Source organism: Mixophyes fleayi, chromosome 4, assembly GCF_038048845.1.
Source record: "Mixophyes fleayi isolate aMixFle1 chromosome 4, aMixFle1.hap1, whole genome shotgun sequence".
In the NCBI taxonomy this organism is placed as follows: Eukaryota; Metazoa; Chordata; class Amphibia; order Anura; family Limnodynastidae; genus Mixophyes; species Mixophyes fleayi.
The window spans coordinates 313,636,597-313,652,404 of record NC_134405.1 but is presented as its reverse complement, the minus strand read 5'-3'; the positions used below and the strand labels follow the sequence as shown (position 1 = coordinate 313,652,404).

The 15,808-nt window shown below is 40.9% G+C and overlaps 1 protein-coding gene across 1 annotated transcript; it reads right to left on the bottom strand.

Annotated features, from left to right (window-relative positions):
* Positions 1–4,219: 4,219 nt before the first annotated feature.
* Positions 4,220–14,728, bottom strand: LOC142152929 (zona pellucida sperm-binding protein 4-like). The gene is made up of 13 exons (XM_075210082.1): positions 14,541–14,728; positions 12,991–13,112; positions 10,685–10,778; positions 9,346–9,501; positions 8,088–8,278; positions 7,443–7,540; positions 7,240–7,367; positions 5,857–6,046; positions 5,627–5,777; positions 5,170–5,248; positions 5,027–5,092; positions 4,650–4,775; positions 4,220–4,382 (listed from the first exon to the last, which is right to left on the bottom strand). Exons 1-13 carry the CDS (start codon positions 14,722–14,724, stop codon positions 4,249–4,251), a joined length of 1,719 nt encoding a protein of 572 aa, XP_075066183.1. The 5' UTR covers positions 14,725–14,728; the 3' UTR covers positions 4,220–4,248.
* Between the last annotated feature and the right edge of the window lie 1,080 nt (positions 14,729–15,808).

Here is a 15,808-nt window from a genome sequence, read left to right as displayed (position 1 = left end):
AGTGGGATTAAGGGGGCACCACATGACTATGGGGCACAGTGTGATGAAAGGGGTACAGTATTATGAAGGAACCACAGTGTGACATATTGCTGGACACTTGCTGGCATGTTGCTGGGTACCACTACCACAGCAGGCATTTAATTGTGCATTGGTTTATTATTTGGAACTACTGGCATATATTTTGGGACACTACTACCCTACCACTATGAGTATGTTACTGATCACTAAAAACACAGCTGGCATTTTTATGGGCACTAACCACTGATAGCATATTAATCGGCACTAAAACTATTTACTATGTACCACTTACTACTACTATTTGTTTTTGATTGACAAACATTACTACTTATGCTACTGCTCTATATATTAATAGGAATTTCCTCTTCTGCTTTAAATATTATTAGTTGTCTCTCCTACTGCTGGCATGCTCTGCTGATGTTGTCTGGTGGTTCACATGATCCCAAGTGAAGATCCTCAGTGCTAGTGACCCACAGTAGTAGTGCGACCCCAGCAAGGCAGCAAACAATTTAAGGGGGGCGAAAAAATTCCTTTCCTATGTTTAGGCATTTACACTGTCTGCTATGAATAGACAAACAGTGGGGCTAATGCAGAGTTAGGTGTAGCATGGTAGAAGGAACAAGGGGGCTGATGTGCAGCCAAGCAGAGAGAAGACTGAGCTGCTGCCGGAACTGGTGTCATTGCCAGCAAAGCGGACGGAAAACGGCTGGGGACACGCAGTGGGGCGCCAAAGACAGTCTCCACTAACTGCAGAACCCTCTCAAGGTAAAACCATAGCCTGCAGTGTACTGCACACACCCCAGTGTCAGAGGGAAGAGTGATGAGAGAATCTACCCAAAACTGCCATTGCATTCTTGTACAAGGAAGGATACTGTTCCCTTTGTGAGAGCTTTTCCCCCAGAGCATACACAGGCTGCAGGGAACAATTAAGACTGTCGTTTCAGTTATATCCCATGTGTGGCTGATATCTGGACACTATCCCCTGTTGCAGAGCACATGTGCTAATAGAGATTCATTGACTGTTGAGAGAACAGCGCCATCATGACTGAACTGAGCAACAGCCCTGCTTTTTATTATAATACTTAACCCAGCCTACAGTTCAACAGCTCCCCTTTTCAGAGAAAGTATAGCGATTTAACCGGGACTGTTAACCCTTCTGGAAACCTCTGCAGGATATTGGAACACTACCAAATTCCTGTGCACAGATCAGCCCAGGACTGAGTGGAAAATATGGTGACGTTACCGGGGATAATATTGGTGCACCAAATGTTTTAGAGGGATGTTAATGTTATGTGATTTACTCAAGAGTTGATTTATTGATATTGAAGGTGTGACATTCAGCGTTAGTGGTACCGCTGCGATTCAAGTTAACCCCGTAGTAGATAAGAGTGGGGCACCTGACCCAGAGTGAATAGCACGGTACCCCAAACACTAGAATTGGAAGTAGCCCTCTAAGTTGGCACGGTAGTGACCGTAAGAGTCTTGATTGGTTATTATCGATGATTACTTGCATCATCACCAGTCAGATATCGTTAACTTGAGTATTACCTGTGTGGCTTATTAGACAATGTGCATTGTAGATGTTATCGCTATTGTGCCTTATACTCACCAGGTGTATGTTATATGTTAAATGCTATTGTGCTCTATGCTGAGCAGACGCATTATTTTGTCATTACTATTGAGCTGAGGGGGTCCGTGGTGCAGTGGCTTACAAAAACTATCCTGACCGCATTCTCATTAAACCCTAGTTGTTTGATCAATCCTTGCCCCTTTCATTGAAGTATTTATCTCCTGGCCACTGGATATCCGAACAGAAAAGAACCTGACTCGTGTCTGGAGGACAAGGTAAGGGAAGGATTTCCCATCAGTACCTGACCACCACACTTGCCAACTTTTTAAATCTCTGCACTGGGAGATCCTGGAGCAGAGGTCACGTGACAGGGGATAGGAGGGGCCGTAGCCTCTGCCCCTATTAAGAAATGCTAAAATTCACTGCATTTAAAATCACATCATTAAGCCCCACCCCCATAATGTCTGAGAGAATGCCTGCCCTCGAGGGAGGACTCCTGGAAGTTCCAGGAAAGTAGGAAGTATGGCATTAATATTACTACATCTGTATGCAGATTTTGTTGCATCTTACACTTGCTAGGAGCTCAATTGTGCTAACCACACTCCCACATCTCTGGTGGGACAGCCCTTAATCATATTCAGCCCCAGGCACATGTGACCCTTAAGCTTGCACTTCTTGGGATAGAGTTGATATTCTCAATGCTGGTCAGAGGACTTAATTATATGATAGTTATTTACATTAGTAACCATATGTAAGTGGGGGTGACACTAGTAACCATCGTTTCTAGTGGCAGCATACACATTACCTCTGTTAGATATTCTGGGCCTGATTTATTAAGGAGAGTAAAGCAAAAAAACAAACAAAAAAAAACGCATGACTTTGAACCTTGGCAAAACCATGTTGTACTGGAGGGGGAGGTAAATTCAAAATATAAGGACAGATTCATAATTGGGATAGGGCATGGGGAAGGGGGGGGAACTGCCAGTATTTTCCTTATGTGCAAAATAATTTGCACCCCTTGCATTGAAACATAGTTTTGCCAAGGTTCAAAGTCACTAATTTCTTTTTGCTTTACTTCCCTTAATGACTCAGGCCCGCTGAGTTATTCTGTTTGTGTTCAGAACACATCTCGTTCTATCCATGCTTTTTCTGTGGTTACATGCATTATGGAAGTTTACAGGGAGCTCCAAGTGGTTTCCAAATTACTAAAATACTAGTAGCAGCAAATTTTAAGCACAGTTAGCATATTTCCACTACAGTGTTTAACATTAAGGGGCATATTCAATTAGGATTCGCAGCTGCACAGGTCCTGGTACCACAACATTGTGGATTTCTGTGCCCACCCCATAGGAACGCACACAGAAATCCACGATATTGCGCTACCATAATGATGCTTTATATGCTCAGCCACAAATTGCAATTGAATACGCCCCTAAAACTGATAATTGCATCACCAGATTGTACCATATATTAAGACAGACACTAAAATATATATATGTAATTTTACACACCCCTTAAATTAATAGCCAGTTGCTCCTTTTGACAACTCTTAACGAGGGATATCTAGGAAGTATCTGCCAGTGAAGACAGCCTGTCATTGTTGGCTAGGGATTGCTGAAAATATCCCACTAATAGTTTAGCATTGGAATTGTCATAGGTGCAAACTTTTGGAAATACAGATACCTAGTTTTGCTTTTGGAATCACAGTAATATAATACTTGTATTCATGCAAATAAAATGGATTTTAAATTGTGTTTACCCCTTCGGCATTTTTCACATTTAGTTTACATCATAAAATACAGATTAACCCAAAATACTCGCTAATGTCAACTAAAGAACAAAGAATGGGAAATGTGAGCCAGGCAATAAAGTAGCCACTTTGGGATTATGTGTGTAATAAGTAAGGTGGTGGAATTTGGTGTGAATTTCAGTATGTAGTGCTAGAGATATTAAGGTGGTTTAAAGAGTGGAACACAAGATCTGTTTGTATTAAACATGCACTTATATTATAGAATTCACAATCACAAGAGATGTGAATAGAGTTAATGGGGCCAGGCAATGTATTGCCATAATCAGGAGAAGATAGGCAAAGGATATGGGAGGGTAGTTTGGAGGTGTGTGGAGTAATTAAGTTTCTTGCACCCATCTCTGACCTACGCAGAGACAAACCAAACTAACAGGTAGTGTGGTGGAAGAATGTATAATACACAAGAGTATGGTGGCAGAATGGAAACTTGAGTAGATATTAAGACTGTTGAGAATTTATTTATTTTTTTATAGTGGAGATTGAAGCTCTCCCCTCCATGTACATGTGACACCAACAGTTGGGCTTCAACACAATTACATGGATGTACTTTCCATTACCGTGTTATCACATGGTGCTGTCACAGCTGCAACACTCTGAAAATACCCTAAGCCCATTTCTGTGCCTAGTTGGATAATAGGGCAACTACTGCCTTTGTCATACCTTAAACAGGTTATGAATTACAGTATTGAACAGTTAATAAAAATCTATCAAGATAACCTGAAAGGCCAGTTAGTTAATTAGTGGGTTAAAGCACATGCAGATTCCACACTATACATGTAGAGTATTAACCAAGAAATGGACCTGACAAATAACACAAGAACAAGTTCGTTTGAGACCCATTTTATTTGTGCGTTTAGTTCATAGTGGGGCTTGAACTCCTGCAACGCCAACGCAAACCTAGAACCGTAACAAGCACCGCCAGGACGCCTCCTCCTGCTGCCGCTCCCCTCAACCACATCAGAGTAGAAGAGCTGGGTTTAGAGGTACCTGAGAATGGTAAACATCCGTCAAAACAGGTTACTAGAAGATTAGAAGCTAAACACATTGTAACTTGAAGTCAGCACATCTTTAGGCTACATAAAGACTGGAGGCAGGTATAGATTAAAAGGAAGACTCCTCGCTTAGGAAGTAGATGTTCAGCTAATTTTTCAGGGTGGGGTTGTTGGTTTACTGATTACAACACCATTATCTGATTTGTATTTGTGCCCATTTAGATCAACATTTTGTAGATCAGTTTGACGTGTAGTATTTTACCTTCCACTCTTGTGGGTAAATCCTTAAGCTCAGTTAATTCTCCATCTGTATTCAGGGGACCTTCCTTTTTAGCAGCAATGAAACCTGGTACAGATGTTTCATTCAGCATTTCAATATCCGAGACAGCTGTAGGAAGATACATTTATAGGAGTTTGAAGAGGGCTTTTAGTGCTTTGAGATATGGCAGAGATCCTTACAGACTGGCACAAGTTGACCATGGGAAAAGAAACCATAGGGAAAGCAATGGTGTATTCCATTAGAATTTAGGTTAAGTGATTCAAGCAATGGCAACTTTCCTGTTATGGAAGGTCACTATGTCTGTTCAAGGTAATTATTTCATGTAGGTTTACTACTTCCACTATTTTATGGAATCTCACCATCAATGAAGTCAACTGGGCCTTTGCCTACTGTGATCTTCTCCACTGGTTCTTTAGGTGCTCGTTCTGCAAACACAACATTAGTATCAGTGTTTTTTTCTACTACTAAATAGAGTGATCTTCATTACACAAATAGCTCTTACTTTTTCTTTGGCCACATGAGGTTGTGCAGGAGTCAGTAGCAGACGGGATGCACACAGAAGCACTGCAGTAGAAGTAGACCTGGGGAACAGATTTAAAGATGGCACAGTGTTAAGAGCATCTATAACCAACTACTAATTCTTGATTAGAATGGTCACAACTACATAAGCCAATTTGTTCCATATTACTGTTTTAACCCTGAAGTGATCCCACACTTCAATATTGGTACAGCACCATTCCACAGCTCCAGAAGAGGATGGATTATCAAAGCAAATACTTTAAGTAACTTCATTCTATCTTATTTTTTCGACTGATCAGCTTGCAGTTACTCAGGTGTAGTAGATTGCTATATGCCTTGATATACATGAATTGTTCAGAGTATATGAAAGCAACCCTTTTAATAAGCCACTAGCTTATTGATTCCATGTAATCAATGGAACAGTGATTGTAGAAGTTTACCAGTCCACCAAGAGCAATCTGGGTACTCAGATCCACAAATGTGAAGGTGCTGACAATGAAGCGCTGGTAGTGGGTTGGGAAAGGCATGTTCTGTGAGGGTGCCCCAACTGGGACCAGCTGAGTGAGGTAGTTGTCACCAACAAAAGGGCATCTGAAATGAGATCATGTGCATCAAAATTATTGACCATTGTCCTACATAGGAAAGATGCTAGGTGGCATTCCATCTGTACCTGTCCACAAGTATGGGCCATTGAATTTGTTGGGTGGGATCTATAGAGGGAGTAGCCCAGCAGTCATTTAGGATCAGGACCAGGTTTGGGTCTGTTCTTCGTAGGATTCGGACCTCCAAGTAGACTGGATCTCTAAGTATTTTGATCACAGGGTACTCTGTATCCAAGTAGTATGAAGCATACTGCATGTCTGCAAAATAAGCAGATGTTACAACCTAAACATGCACACCTTAGATGGTCACTTTTTTGGCAGTCTGTTAGATACATTGTCCATTACATTAGGTAAACGCATGTATTAAGTTTCTGCTCAGGTCTATGCATTGTATACACATGCACTCAGATGCTAGCTTGTCTCTAAAGCTTTCCCTACCCAGTCCCCAAGTGAGGTGGGGCCAAACTACAGAGCTGTCAGCAGCTGCAGTTGTGCTTACTGGTATGACTTTCCATTAGTGCTAGAGATCATATTTATGCCTATACAAAACCTAACCCTTTATCTGATCACTCTTATAGTACTTTGTTACTGAATTGCTTTGCATTAGAGCTTTAAACATTGACATATTTAAGTCGGTTCAGGCAAAAGGTATTAAAATTTGGAACCAGCCTACCCTTATTTTTCCTGTCTGATACACTACTCTGTACTAACCTTTCCGTGGAGGCTGCAACTCTCCCCAGGTTTACTGCAGAAACATCAGATGCCTGGATCATGGAAGCTACACTAATGGTTTCCAGATGGTTGTGGCAGGATTGTGGAAGGATAACACCCAACAGTTTCTCCAACGCAAGATATCCATCCCAGATGTCTCAAATAGTTATTGGGTTACTTAATATTGAGTAAAATATTTAAATGACAAAACTATACAAGTTTTATTACTAAAGCTGAATGCAAAGAATTATGCCATGCTGTAGCCAGCTTTGATTTTGTAGACAAACCTCCCAAATATTACATCTACAGTAAACTCCCCATACGGAGGATCACACATCCATCTCTGACCTTCTTGAATTGCAACACAAGAAAGCTTCCCATTCACAAACCCAAACTCTGCATCTAAAGCAGACAAGGAAGACCAGTGCAGAGTTCGCAATACCAATGTGTAGGCCATGGATTGAGCACATCACACTGAGCATGATCACTGGCTTAAATAAGTAAAAACACCCTGGATGCTGCTATGAGAATTGTACCAATGTACCAGGCAACAGCCAGGTCACTTGCTAGTTACTGTTAATAGCTACACATTCCTGCCCTGAATAAGGATTATGGGTAAATTGACATCTTCATTTCAGTCTATAGAAATTTTTTGTTGTAGACAAGCTCCCCTCCCTTATTAAATACAGTTAATAAATTTCTCCAGTGTCCTGCAGCATGGAAGATACACAAGTCATTACCTCGAGCTATTCTCATCTCCAGGAGAAGAGGTCCTGAGGTGGAGACAGGAAGGGGTGGTGGTAGTGTGAGAACCTCCACTTGTAGTGGGACCACACCAGTCTGAGAATAGCTGCAGCGGACAGTCAGCCTAGGAGAACACAATACTATTAGTTTATTGTTTCAGTGTACAGCAAGACCCAATGCACACACCAGTGTGTCTTACCTCAGTGTACTGTCTCTGGTGATTGACGAGCCTTGCCATGTCCTTACATCCTTGGTGGCATAAACTGTATTTTCATATAGTATTACATTCTCAGATACCTGAGAAAGATGAGCATCGTGCTGTATATTACTCCTGCCATCCTACATAAGTACTCCTGAGCTTCTATAGCAGTTAGCAACGATAACCAATCTGGAACTGCACATAAACTTCTTGAGGTGTGTGTTTTAACAAACTGATTGTTAGCGCCCAGGTTTAAAGCCCAAACAATGGTGCCACATGCATACGGCAGCATTTTTCCCCCAAAAGCAGGCAGCACCCCCCCCCCCCCCAAACTTAAAATGCTTAATGCCACTGTAAAGCTTGTAGGAACACTTACCTGCTTGTGCTAACTTAGCTACTCTAAAATTAAACACCAGAGTGAGGTTTTTAATGACTGGATACATTTCTACACAAACATAACATTTTATTCTGCTACTTGGATCGACCTACATTTATCTCTAGAGCATATTAGATTGGGTATCGGCATTGATAGTCAAGGACTCACCCTGGTCTACAGATTATGTTAATCTTAGCAAACCAAGGGTTCCTACTTCCCTTTTTTTTTCTTAAATGTAGTTTTAAGGCTCAGTTACACTGCAATCTTACCTGACTTGTTCCTCCACAAGAAAGAGGAAACTGGAACAGTATGAAAGCTGAAGTCTTAGCAACACTCATCATGGGACATGAAGTGGAGTCCACATTGAGGACACCGGCTGAATCCAAGAGCAAGGATGGTACAGTCAGATCCTTGGAGATAGCGATTAGAACCTGGCCACCATCTGTACATTGGGCAGTCACTGGAGGGGAAATATTTTACAATGGAAACAGCTTGGTGGAAAAAAGTCAGTTCATCTCACGTTTTATAATACAAGTCCAGGTTTGTCCAGGCCAATGTTTAGTCTATATAATTGGATTAACTCAAATTTCAAGTGACATGGTATCTAGCTTACTTGTGAGATCTGGCTTCATCAGTAAAAATCAGACTAAGGACTGGCAGAATTTGCAAGATAAAGACTCCCTTCCATACAGGACAGCCAAAGTACGGCTTTAGATAAATATGTCACTGGTATAGCAGTACTATTGTGCTACATAGATTAGTTCTTTACCCGGTCGATTTTCTTGAACAACTCAATACAAGCAATGTTTACTGCATTTTCTATTAGACGACAACTTATTTACAGTATTAGACAGTCAGTGTCCAACCAGGAGTTAGAAACTTACTATGGTGTCTCTCTACTAGGAAAACAAAACTGGAGTATTAGCACATCATGGATTACCATCCACACCTTTGGCACCTAGTAGAATGTGAGCCTTCAGAGTGAACATCTTAAATGCCTGTCCTGGTTTTCAGATGCAACTGGAGAACAATTTACTAAACTTTAGTGTAGTACTGTGACCAGATCTTTTCAGTAATCATTCTGTTCAGGCAAGTGGCTCTACATTGTGGGAGAAGGTTTCAGAGCCAGAAGGAGACCCAAAACTGATGCCTATATTCTATGCAGGTTATGGTTGTTTCCTCTCCCAGTCACTCCCTTGTGACCAACCATTATCCATTTGTACTGGTACACCCTTATGCAACATCTGGAGGGTCACATCTAAAGGCCACTGAGGCGCTTCAGCAACCACAAATAGGAGTGAACTGGCCATGAAAGACAAGCGTAGGAACAGTAAGATTGCTTGCTCTGCCTTTTCCATGTATCCCAGTATAGTGTCTGAATCTGAAACGCCAGTGCAGCCTATTATAAGTAGCACCAAGTGCATTTAGATCACTCATTCTGGGTTAATGTCCCATTGTAGTCTCTTGAATCCCTCACAAGAAGTTACCCAGTTTTATTTCCATGACTGCTCATCTGGAATTACTTACATTTGTTTCCATAGTAACAGGGAAGGACGGAGTCACTAGGAGAGTAGCAGCATTCTAGTCGTTCACAGACATCCCTGGACACAGTTGAATTGGCACAAGGCAATCGGTCACTACGCTGGATGGCAGCACAGTCACTGGGGCGCGGAGCATCCATAGCTGTGAAAGAAAATCCACAATGTAGTGACAACAGCTGCTGCGTCCCAACTAGTAATGTACAGATGTGCATCCAACATTAAAATATAGTACCTGAATCTTCTTATAGCTTGTTACAATGAATCAAAATAGGGAGTATGGTGAAACGAGGTATTAATATCACCCTAACCAGCCTGTCCCTTTTTTCTCACAAAATGTGGATTATAGCATGTACTTTTTGTAGCCCTTGCTTTTATTCCCCAGCTCAGAGTACAACTGCAGTGTCTAATTACATGTGAATAAGGGGACATTGTAGCTCGTTGTAAATATGCATTATATATTGATGACGTGGCAGTGAGGTTGTTATTCATTGTCCATAAAGTGAAGCCAGGTGGGTTATGGGTAGGGATCAGGTTGCAAGATACTGGTGAGGGGGAAGGCTAGTAAGTATCCATTGTTCTCACAAGTCCTGACATTTGGTCTACAATCTAGCAGGGGAGTTTGTGGAAGTACAGCTCATCTCCACTCCCCACGCCAACTTCCCCCTAGTCAATGACTCACCAATGTTTAACAAGGAGAGGCCCAGGGAGTTGCTCAGATAGGGGAAAGCACTGTGGCTCCTTATATCTAGGGTCAAATTTCCACTCTGGGGGGAGGGGGAATATTCATTCTGAGGATTGATTCATGGAAGGTGCAATGTAGCTGGTTTTGCGTTTTTGTTTTCTACCAATGGACTACAGCCGCAGCCAAGAGAAGTCTAATGGTCTTTAGCTTAAGGAGTTAGTCAACTGGATGTCCTGACTTAGTGGGGTAAGGGACAGTTGTGGTAACCCTGCCTGGAATTTACTGTGTACATAATATACTAGTGTTTTTATTACAATAAATGTACTGTTGTACTTCTCTAACTGCATTTGCCCGAGTGACTAATAAGATCCTTAGAAGGTACTTGGTAGGCTTCCTTGGCTTAGGAAGGCACCCATGGGTGGCCAGCCAGAGTGAAGTGGGTAAAATTGGGCCAGAAGACCTGGTATCTTCACAGAATACATCAATTATTGTAGACTGCCCAGTGAAGACATTGTTGGCCAATACACACTAGTTACTAGAGGATTACAGAAAATTCTCTTGTGATACAGTTTTTACAGTCCCCATATCAAGACTTCAAGTTTCCTTAAAGCCAAGATATCACATGTTGGAAATTAAGCATTACCCAATATGACAGGACATTGGACATCTCGTTTATGATATTCCACTTGACCATTGGCAATATGTTCTGAGATCAGAGTCATCTTGTAGTCTCCCTTCTGTAAAACAGAACCAACATTAGGCATGTTCAGTAAGTTTGTAAGAGTGACACTTGATTGGGGTTTCCTGCACAGCCTGACAGGATAGTAATTAGATGAGTAGCACTAAAGTTGTGCATGAATTTAGTTTTGTTGCAGACAAATCCCTGGAGATCTGGTCCTCAAGGTCTGCTTTTGCTATTCCACACTATATGCAAATGTATCAGAATTTATAGTGTATAGTTAAAGCTGTGATAGTTGTCAATTTATTCAACTGTATAGTGGGCTAGGTCTGGGAACACAAGGTTAAAAAGTGTTCTAAACATAAAGCATTTTGCAGAAATGTTTTGCTTTATTTTACTCATCTCTAATCTGTAAATGCTAAAAAATGAATGAAGTTTACTGTTTGTGGTTTAGTATAAATATCAAGAGGCAAAGTTGGCAGACAATTATGCCAGCAAAGAGTAAAATCCAGGGCCACAGCAACCAAAACAAGATTCTTGAGTATAACTGACTAATTTAGAAATTGGGACATTCTCCTAGCTATCACAAATCCTTACACATCATTTCCCCAACTTACTTAATGACATTACCTTTAGCAGTCTGAAGTTATAGAATCAGCACTAGCTCATTTGGTCGGCTAAGAAGCTGTGTATCCGTATGAGCATTCTCCACAAGCCCACTCAGGAGGGTGGGCTTGGAGTCCCCCCCAAACTTAATTACCAGGCTACCCATCTTACTCAATAAGTTCTCTTCCACTACCCACCCAGTGATAGTGTTTTGGTTGACAGTAAGGTCACCCTCTCCAATAGTCATTCTCCTTCCTATGGCTGAAAATGAAACAGACTCTTCCTTTGGCCTTTTCGCTCATTTCCTGGTCTCGTACTGTATTCTCCTATGACCTATCACCTAGAGCCTGGCATATGGCCCCTCTATGCAACAATCCTTCCCGCCCTGTCCTACGCCTGACTCAATTCTCACACTGGACAATAAGCAACATTAAATTGCTCCCAGACCTAGCCCCCTTTCAAATTTTTCCCTCATCTGTAGGTCAGTAAACAATATTATATCCTGTCATTCTGCCCCCACAAATTACCTCCAACTTCACCACCTGTATGACTATCCATGGCTCTGGCTTCAATGTATTCCTGACCTCCCCATTAGAGCGGAGGGAACAGAACGATACTTTCTCTAGAGGACTAGTATCTAATTTCTATTGTCTCGTCTTAAAATATCAGCACCTACTCAAGGATCCACATGACATTAAATGGGAGGAGGACATGGGGGAAACTCACCACAGAAGACTGGGACAAAAATTCATCTGAACCTTTCCAAAACTTGATTTGCATAAAAATTAACAAAAAGTTTTCCATTGCTGGTACTTAGTTCCCCAGCGCCTCCATGCTATGTTTTCTGGGCACCTCTCAGCTATGTTGGCATCTATTTGGACACATGGGTACACCATCCCACATTTGGTGGCACTACCCATAACTAACTCCCTTCTGGGCCTCTATCCACCATTTCATTTTCAACATCATTAAATTTCCCTAGCTGCCTCTCCCTCCTATTCCTTATTTTTATGCTCCATTCCTGGGGTCCCTAAAACACACAAAGATTCATTACACATATCCTAAGTGCTGTGAACCATCAGATAGCTTTTTTTGAAGGAATCCAGAACCACTTCCTCTTCCATCTATCAGTTACATAAGGCAGGTTTACCATATGGAATACATCACGAGCATCCTCTGCTATACCCCTGTCCAATGTAGCTGTGTATAGAGGCCCGGGCAGAGTTTCACAGATCCCCTTCTCACCTTGCATTCTAGAGCCCTTGATGTTTGCACAACCCCTCTGACTACTTAGAGCCTCCAACTAGCAGGTAGTGTACTCTTTACTTCTCCCCTTTTGAAAATTTGATGCGTTATATTGTGTGCATTATTCAATAATCAGCAACTCTCCTGCTTACCATTTATGTACACATTTTACTCATGTTCCTCATTTGTACATTAGAAGAAAAGCTATTGGGACTTGGCAATATGGTGTCTTAACCAAGGTTTACATTCCTCTTTATCCAAAGATTTAGATTGAACACTACTGTATTGGGTTGGAATACATCAGATTCCAGAGGGTGGCTATATATTGTGCCCATCCCAGCAAATTGATAGATTTGACTACTCAAACCTATTACACCACTATACTATGTGTTTTAGCCATGGTTTGTATTTTGCCTTACCTCCTCTCTTATGTAGCATCCATCATAGGAAGCACCAATGATCACTGAGCCATCTGGTTTCTGTCCTACCCAAAACCCACAAGTAGAGTCATTATGGAGCCCTTGAGACTTCCCTTTATGATCTGTAAGGGATAGGACCACAATATAGTCATACATGCATTATAATACAACATTTGATGCAGTAGTCAGATTACATATACATGGAGTGCTACAATAGATCCATTGGGCATTATATCTGATATACTGAATGCAATGTGGAGACCTCTGCCCCATCAGGCCGCAAGTGGTACTGCAGTAGGTCTACATCTTACCTCTGGCCCATGAGGGATTCTAGAGTCATACTATAGTTTTAGAAACAGATCTAGAGTTTAATTATATATAGTGTCCTTTATTTGATTGCTATAAGCCGGTTTTAGGCTTGCCATTGAGGACAATTCTTTACGCAACCTGAAAGACTAAGCAAGAAAAAGGTTGATTTGTCATTTTACAGATATATAGTATAGCATAGCAGTAGTCTGCCTTCACATTAATAACACCCTCAGCCAAAAAAATAAAAATGAGCATATAGAGTGGCATGTCAGCAGAAGACACAGGAAAGTGATAAGTGGCCTATTACATGCAACTGGCTTACTGGCTTCTATAGGCAATACAGCAGCTTTCACCAGATACATAAAAGCTAGACCAAGCAATGTGTTTGTCACCAAACCTCTTATATCCAACAGGCAGAGTCTACTGTTAGGACACAACATAGCCCAGTGCATTGAATATGACAAGTAATGATTTTGTATTACATCCATGAATAGACATAAGCACATTGTAGCCAAAGTCCTTGCGGAGATACAGGAGGGGTAGAAGACAGAAGGGTAATAAAGCATTGTAATTTGTGAAAAAGATTGTTGTAAAGCAAGTACATACCAATGAGCCAAGACTTGCTGAAGATGCAAACACATTGAGATGTTAAAGTGATCTATTTTATAGAATGATAAGTGGACTTTGGTTAAACAAGTTTCTAAATGGTTCTCCTTTATTCATACTCCACATTTAATATTTACAAGCTTCTGCCTTATGGCAGAAATATATTTACACCTGGCACTGAGTTTTCAGATACCTTTGCAAAAGCCACACCCTGGACCATATCCATGGCACCCCCTCCCCCAACCGGGGGGGGGGGGGGGGGGCTGTAGTCATTGGTACTCCCATCACTCCACCCACCTCACATCTATTCACCCACCTTATGGTTTTTTTTGTTTTCATAGAATATATTTCTGATCCATCCCAAATCCCATTCTCAGCCCATTTTATTTAAATTCAAATAGAGCAGAGTAGTTCTAGCTGCAAGAGACAGAACACTATCTTTTCAAACACTTAATGTATAGCCAGTGAAGTCAGCTTACACAGTCAGAAAGCCTTTCATACATTTCTACTTTTTGTCCCCACCAGAAAAGCATTAGATTAGAAACAGTTTTGTAGGGACAGCAATACTAAATGAGAAGTTTACTTCAGTTCGGTCATTTCTCTTAAGGTAGGAAATAAAGGACAGAACTACTCACCCAATACAGTGAAGGCAGATATAAACGCTATGGGCACAGAGGGAAGAGAAAACTGCATCTTACTGGACCCACAATGTAAATCAGACACATCTTCTAAAAACTCCTCTGTACCAGGCACTGAACACACTAATGCACAGCTCCACAGCACTGCTACAATCCCTAACCATTCCTTAGACAACCCCATCTTGCCTGCAGCTCCCAATACTGAAACTAACCACAGGCCATTTATATCAGGATGAGGAGGTGGGTGCTGCAATGTGATTGGACAGGTGCTATGGTGAACCCAGGTGTAAGTCATAAGGGCACTCAGGTGGGCAATAAGCACATAACCCATTATTCACCATAAATGAATCTAGGACTTCTATGTACCTTTGACTGCCTAGGAATAATTTTCTTTCCTCCAATTATAGATTTCCAATAAAACACATGGACAACGATTTGAATATATTCTGTTTGATATACTATGTATACTTTTGCATTGTTAATTCTTTATGACCGTCAATAAACACTTGTTTAAAAAAAACAAAAAAAACACATGGACAACGGTTATACCATCACTAGAATCATATCCCTCTTGATATTTGCATTTAGTAGTGACAATCATGATATATTGTGCTCTGCTGAGCTAGAATGAAATATTAAAGCTAGAAAACAATGATAGAACAGGAGCACACAGAGGGCCTGAAACATAAGGAGAGCAAAGCATAAAAAATGAGTAACTTTGCATCTGGGCAAAACCATGTTGCATTGGAGGGGGAGGTAAATTTAAAATGAGAAGACAGATTTATATCTGGGGGAGGACATGTCCTAGATCAACTTTAAATTTTAATGTAATAATAAAGCTACCAAGTATTTATGTGCTAGATGAAAAAAAAAAACAGCTAGTGTTTCACTTATGAGCAAAATAATAAATTAATTTGCATTGTAACATGGTTTGTCCCGGAGAACATTTACTCCTTTTTTTGCCTTACCTTCCTTACGGACTCAGACCCACCATGTTTACTGTAAGATGAGTGCTTTGGATATAAAAAATATGTTAAGAACCCAACTGTGCAGGACTGCATGGAGAATCAAACCAGCACAATGGATTTCACCCCCAAATTCAGGTTTAATATTTTCACATTGCTCATATTAAAAAAAGAACAGTTCAGACAATGTCCATAATATTGTGAAAATTATAGGATTGATCCTCACATCCATTGTAGTAATTTTGTTATATTTGAAATTATCATTTTCATGTTAAAGTACATTTTTGTTGCCACCTGTAC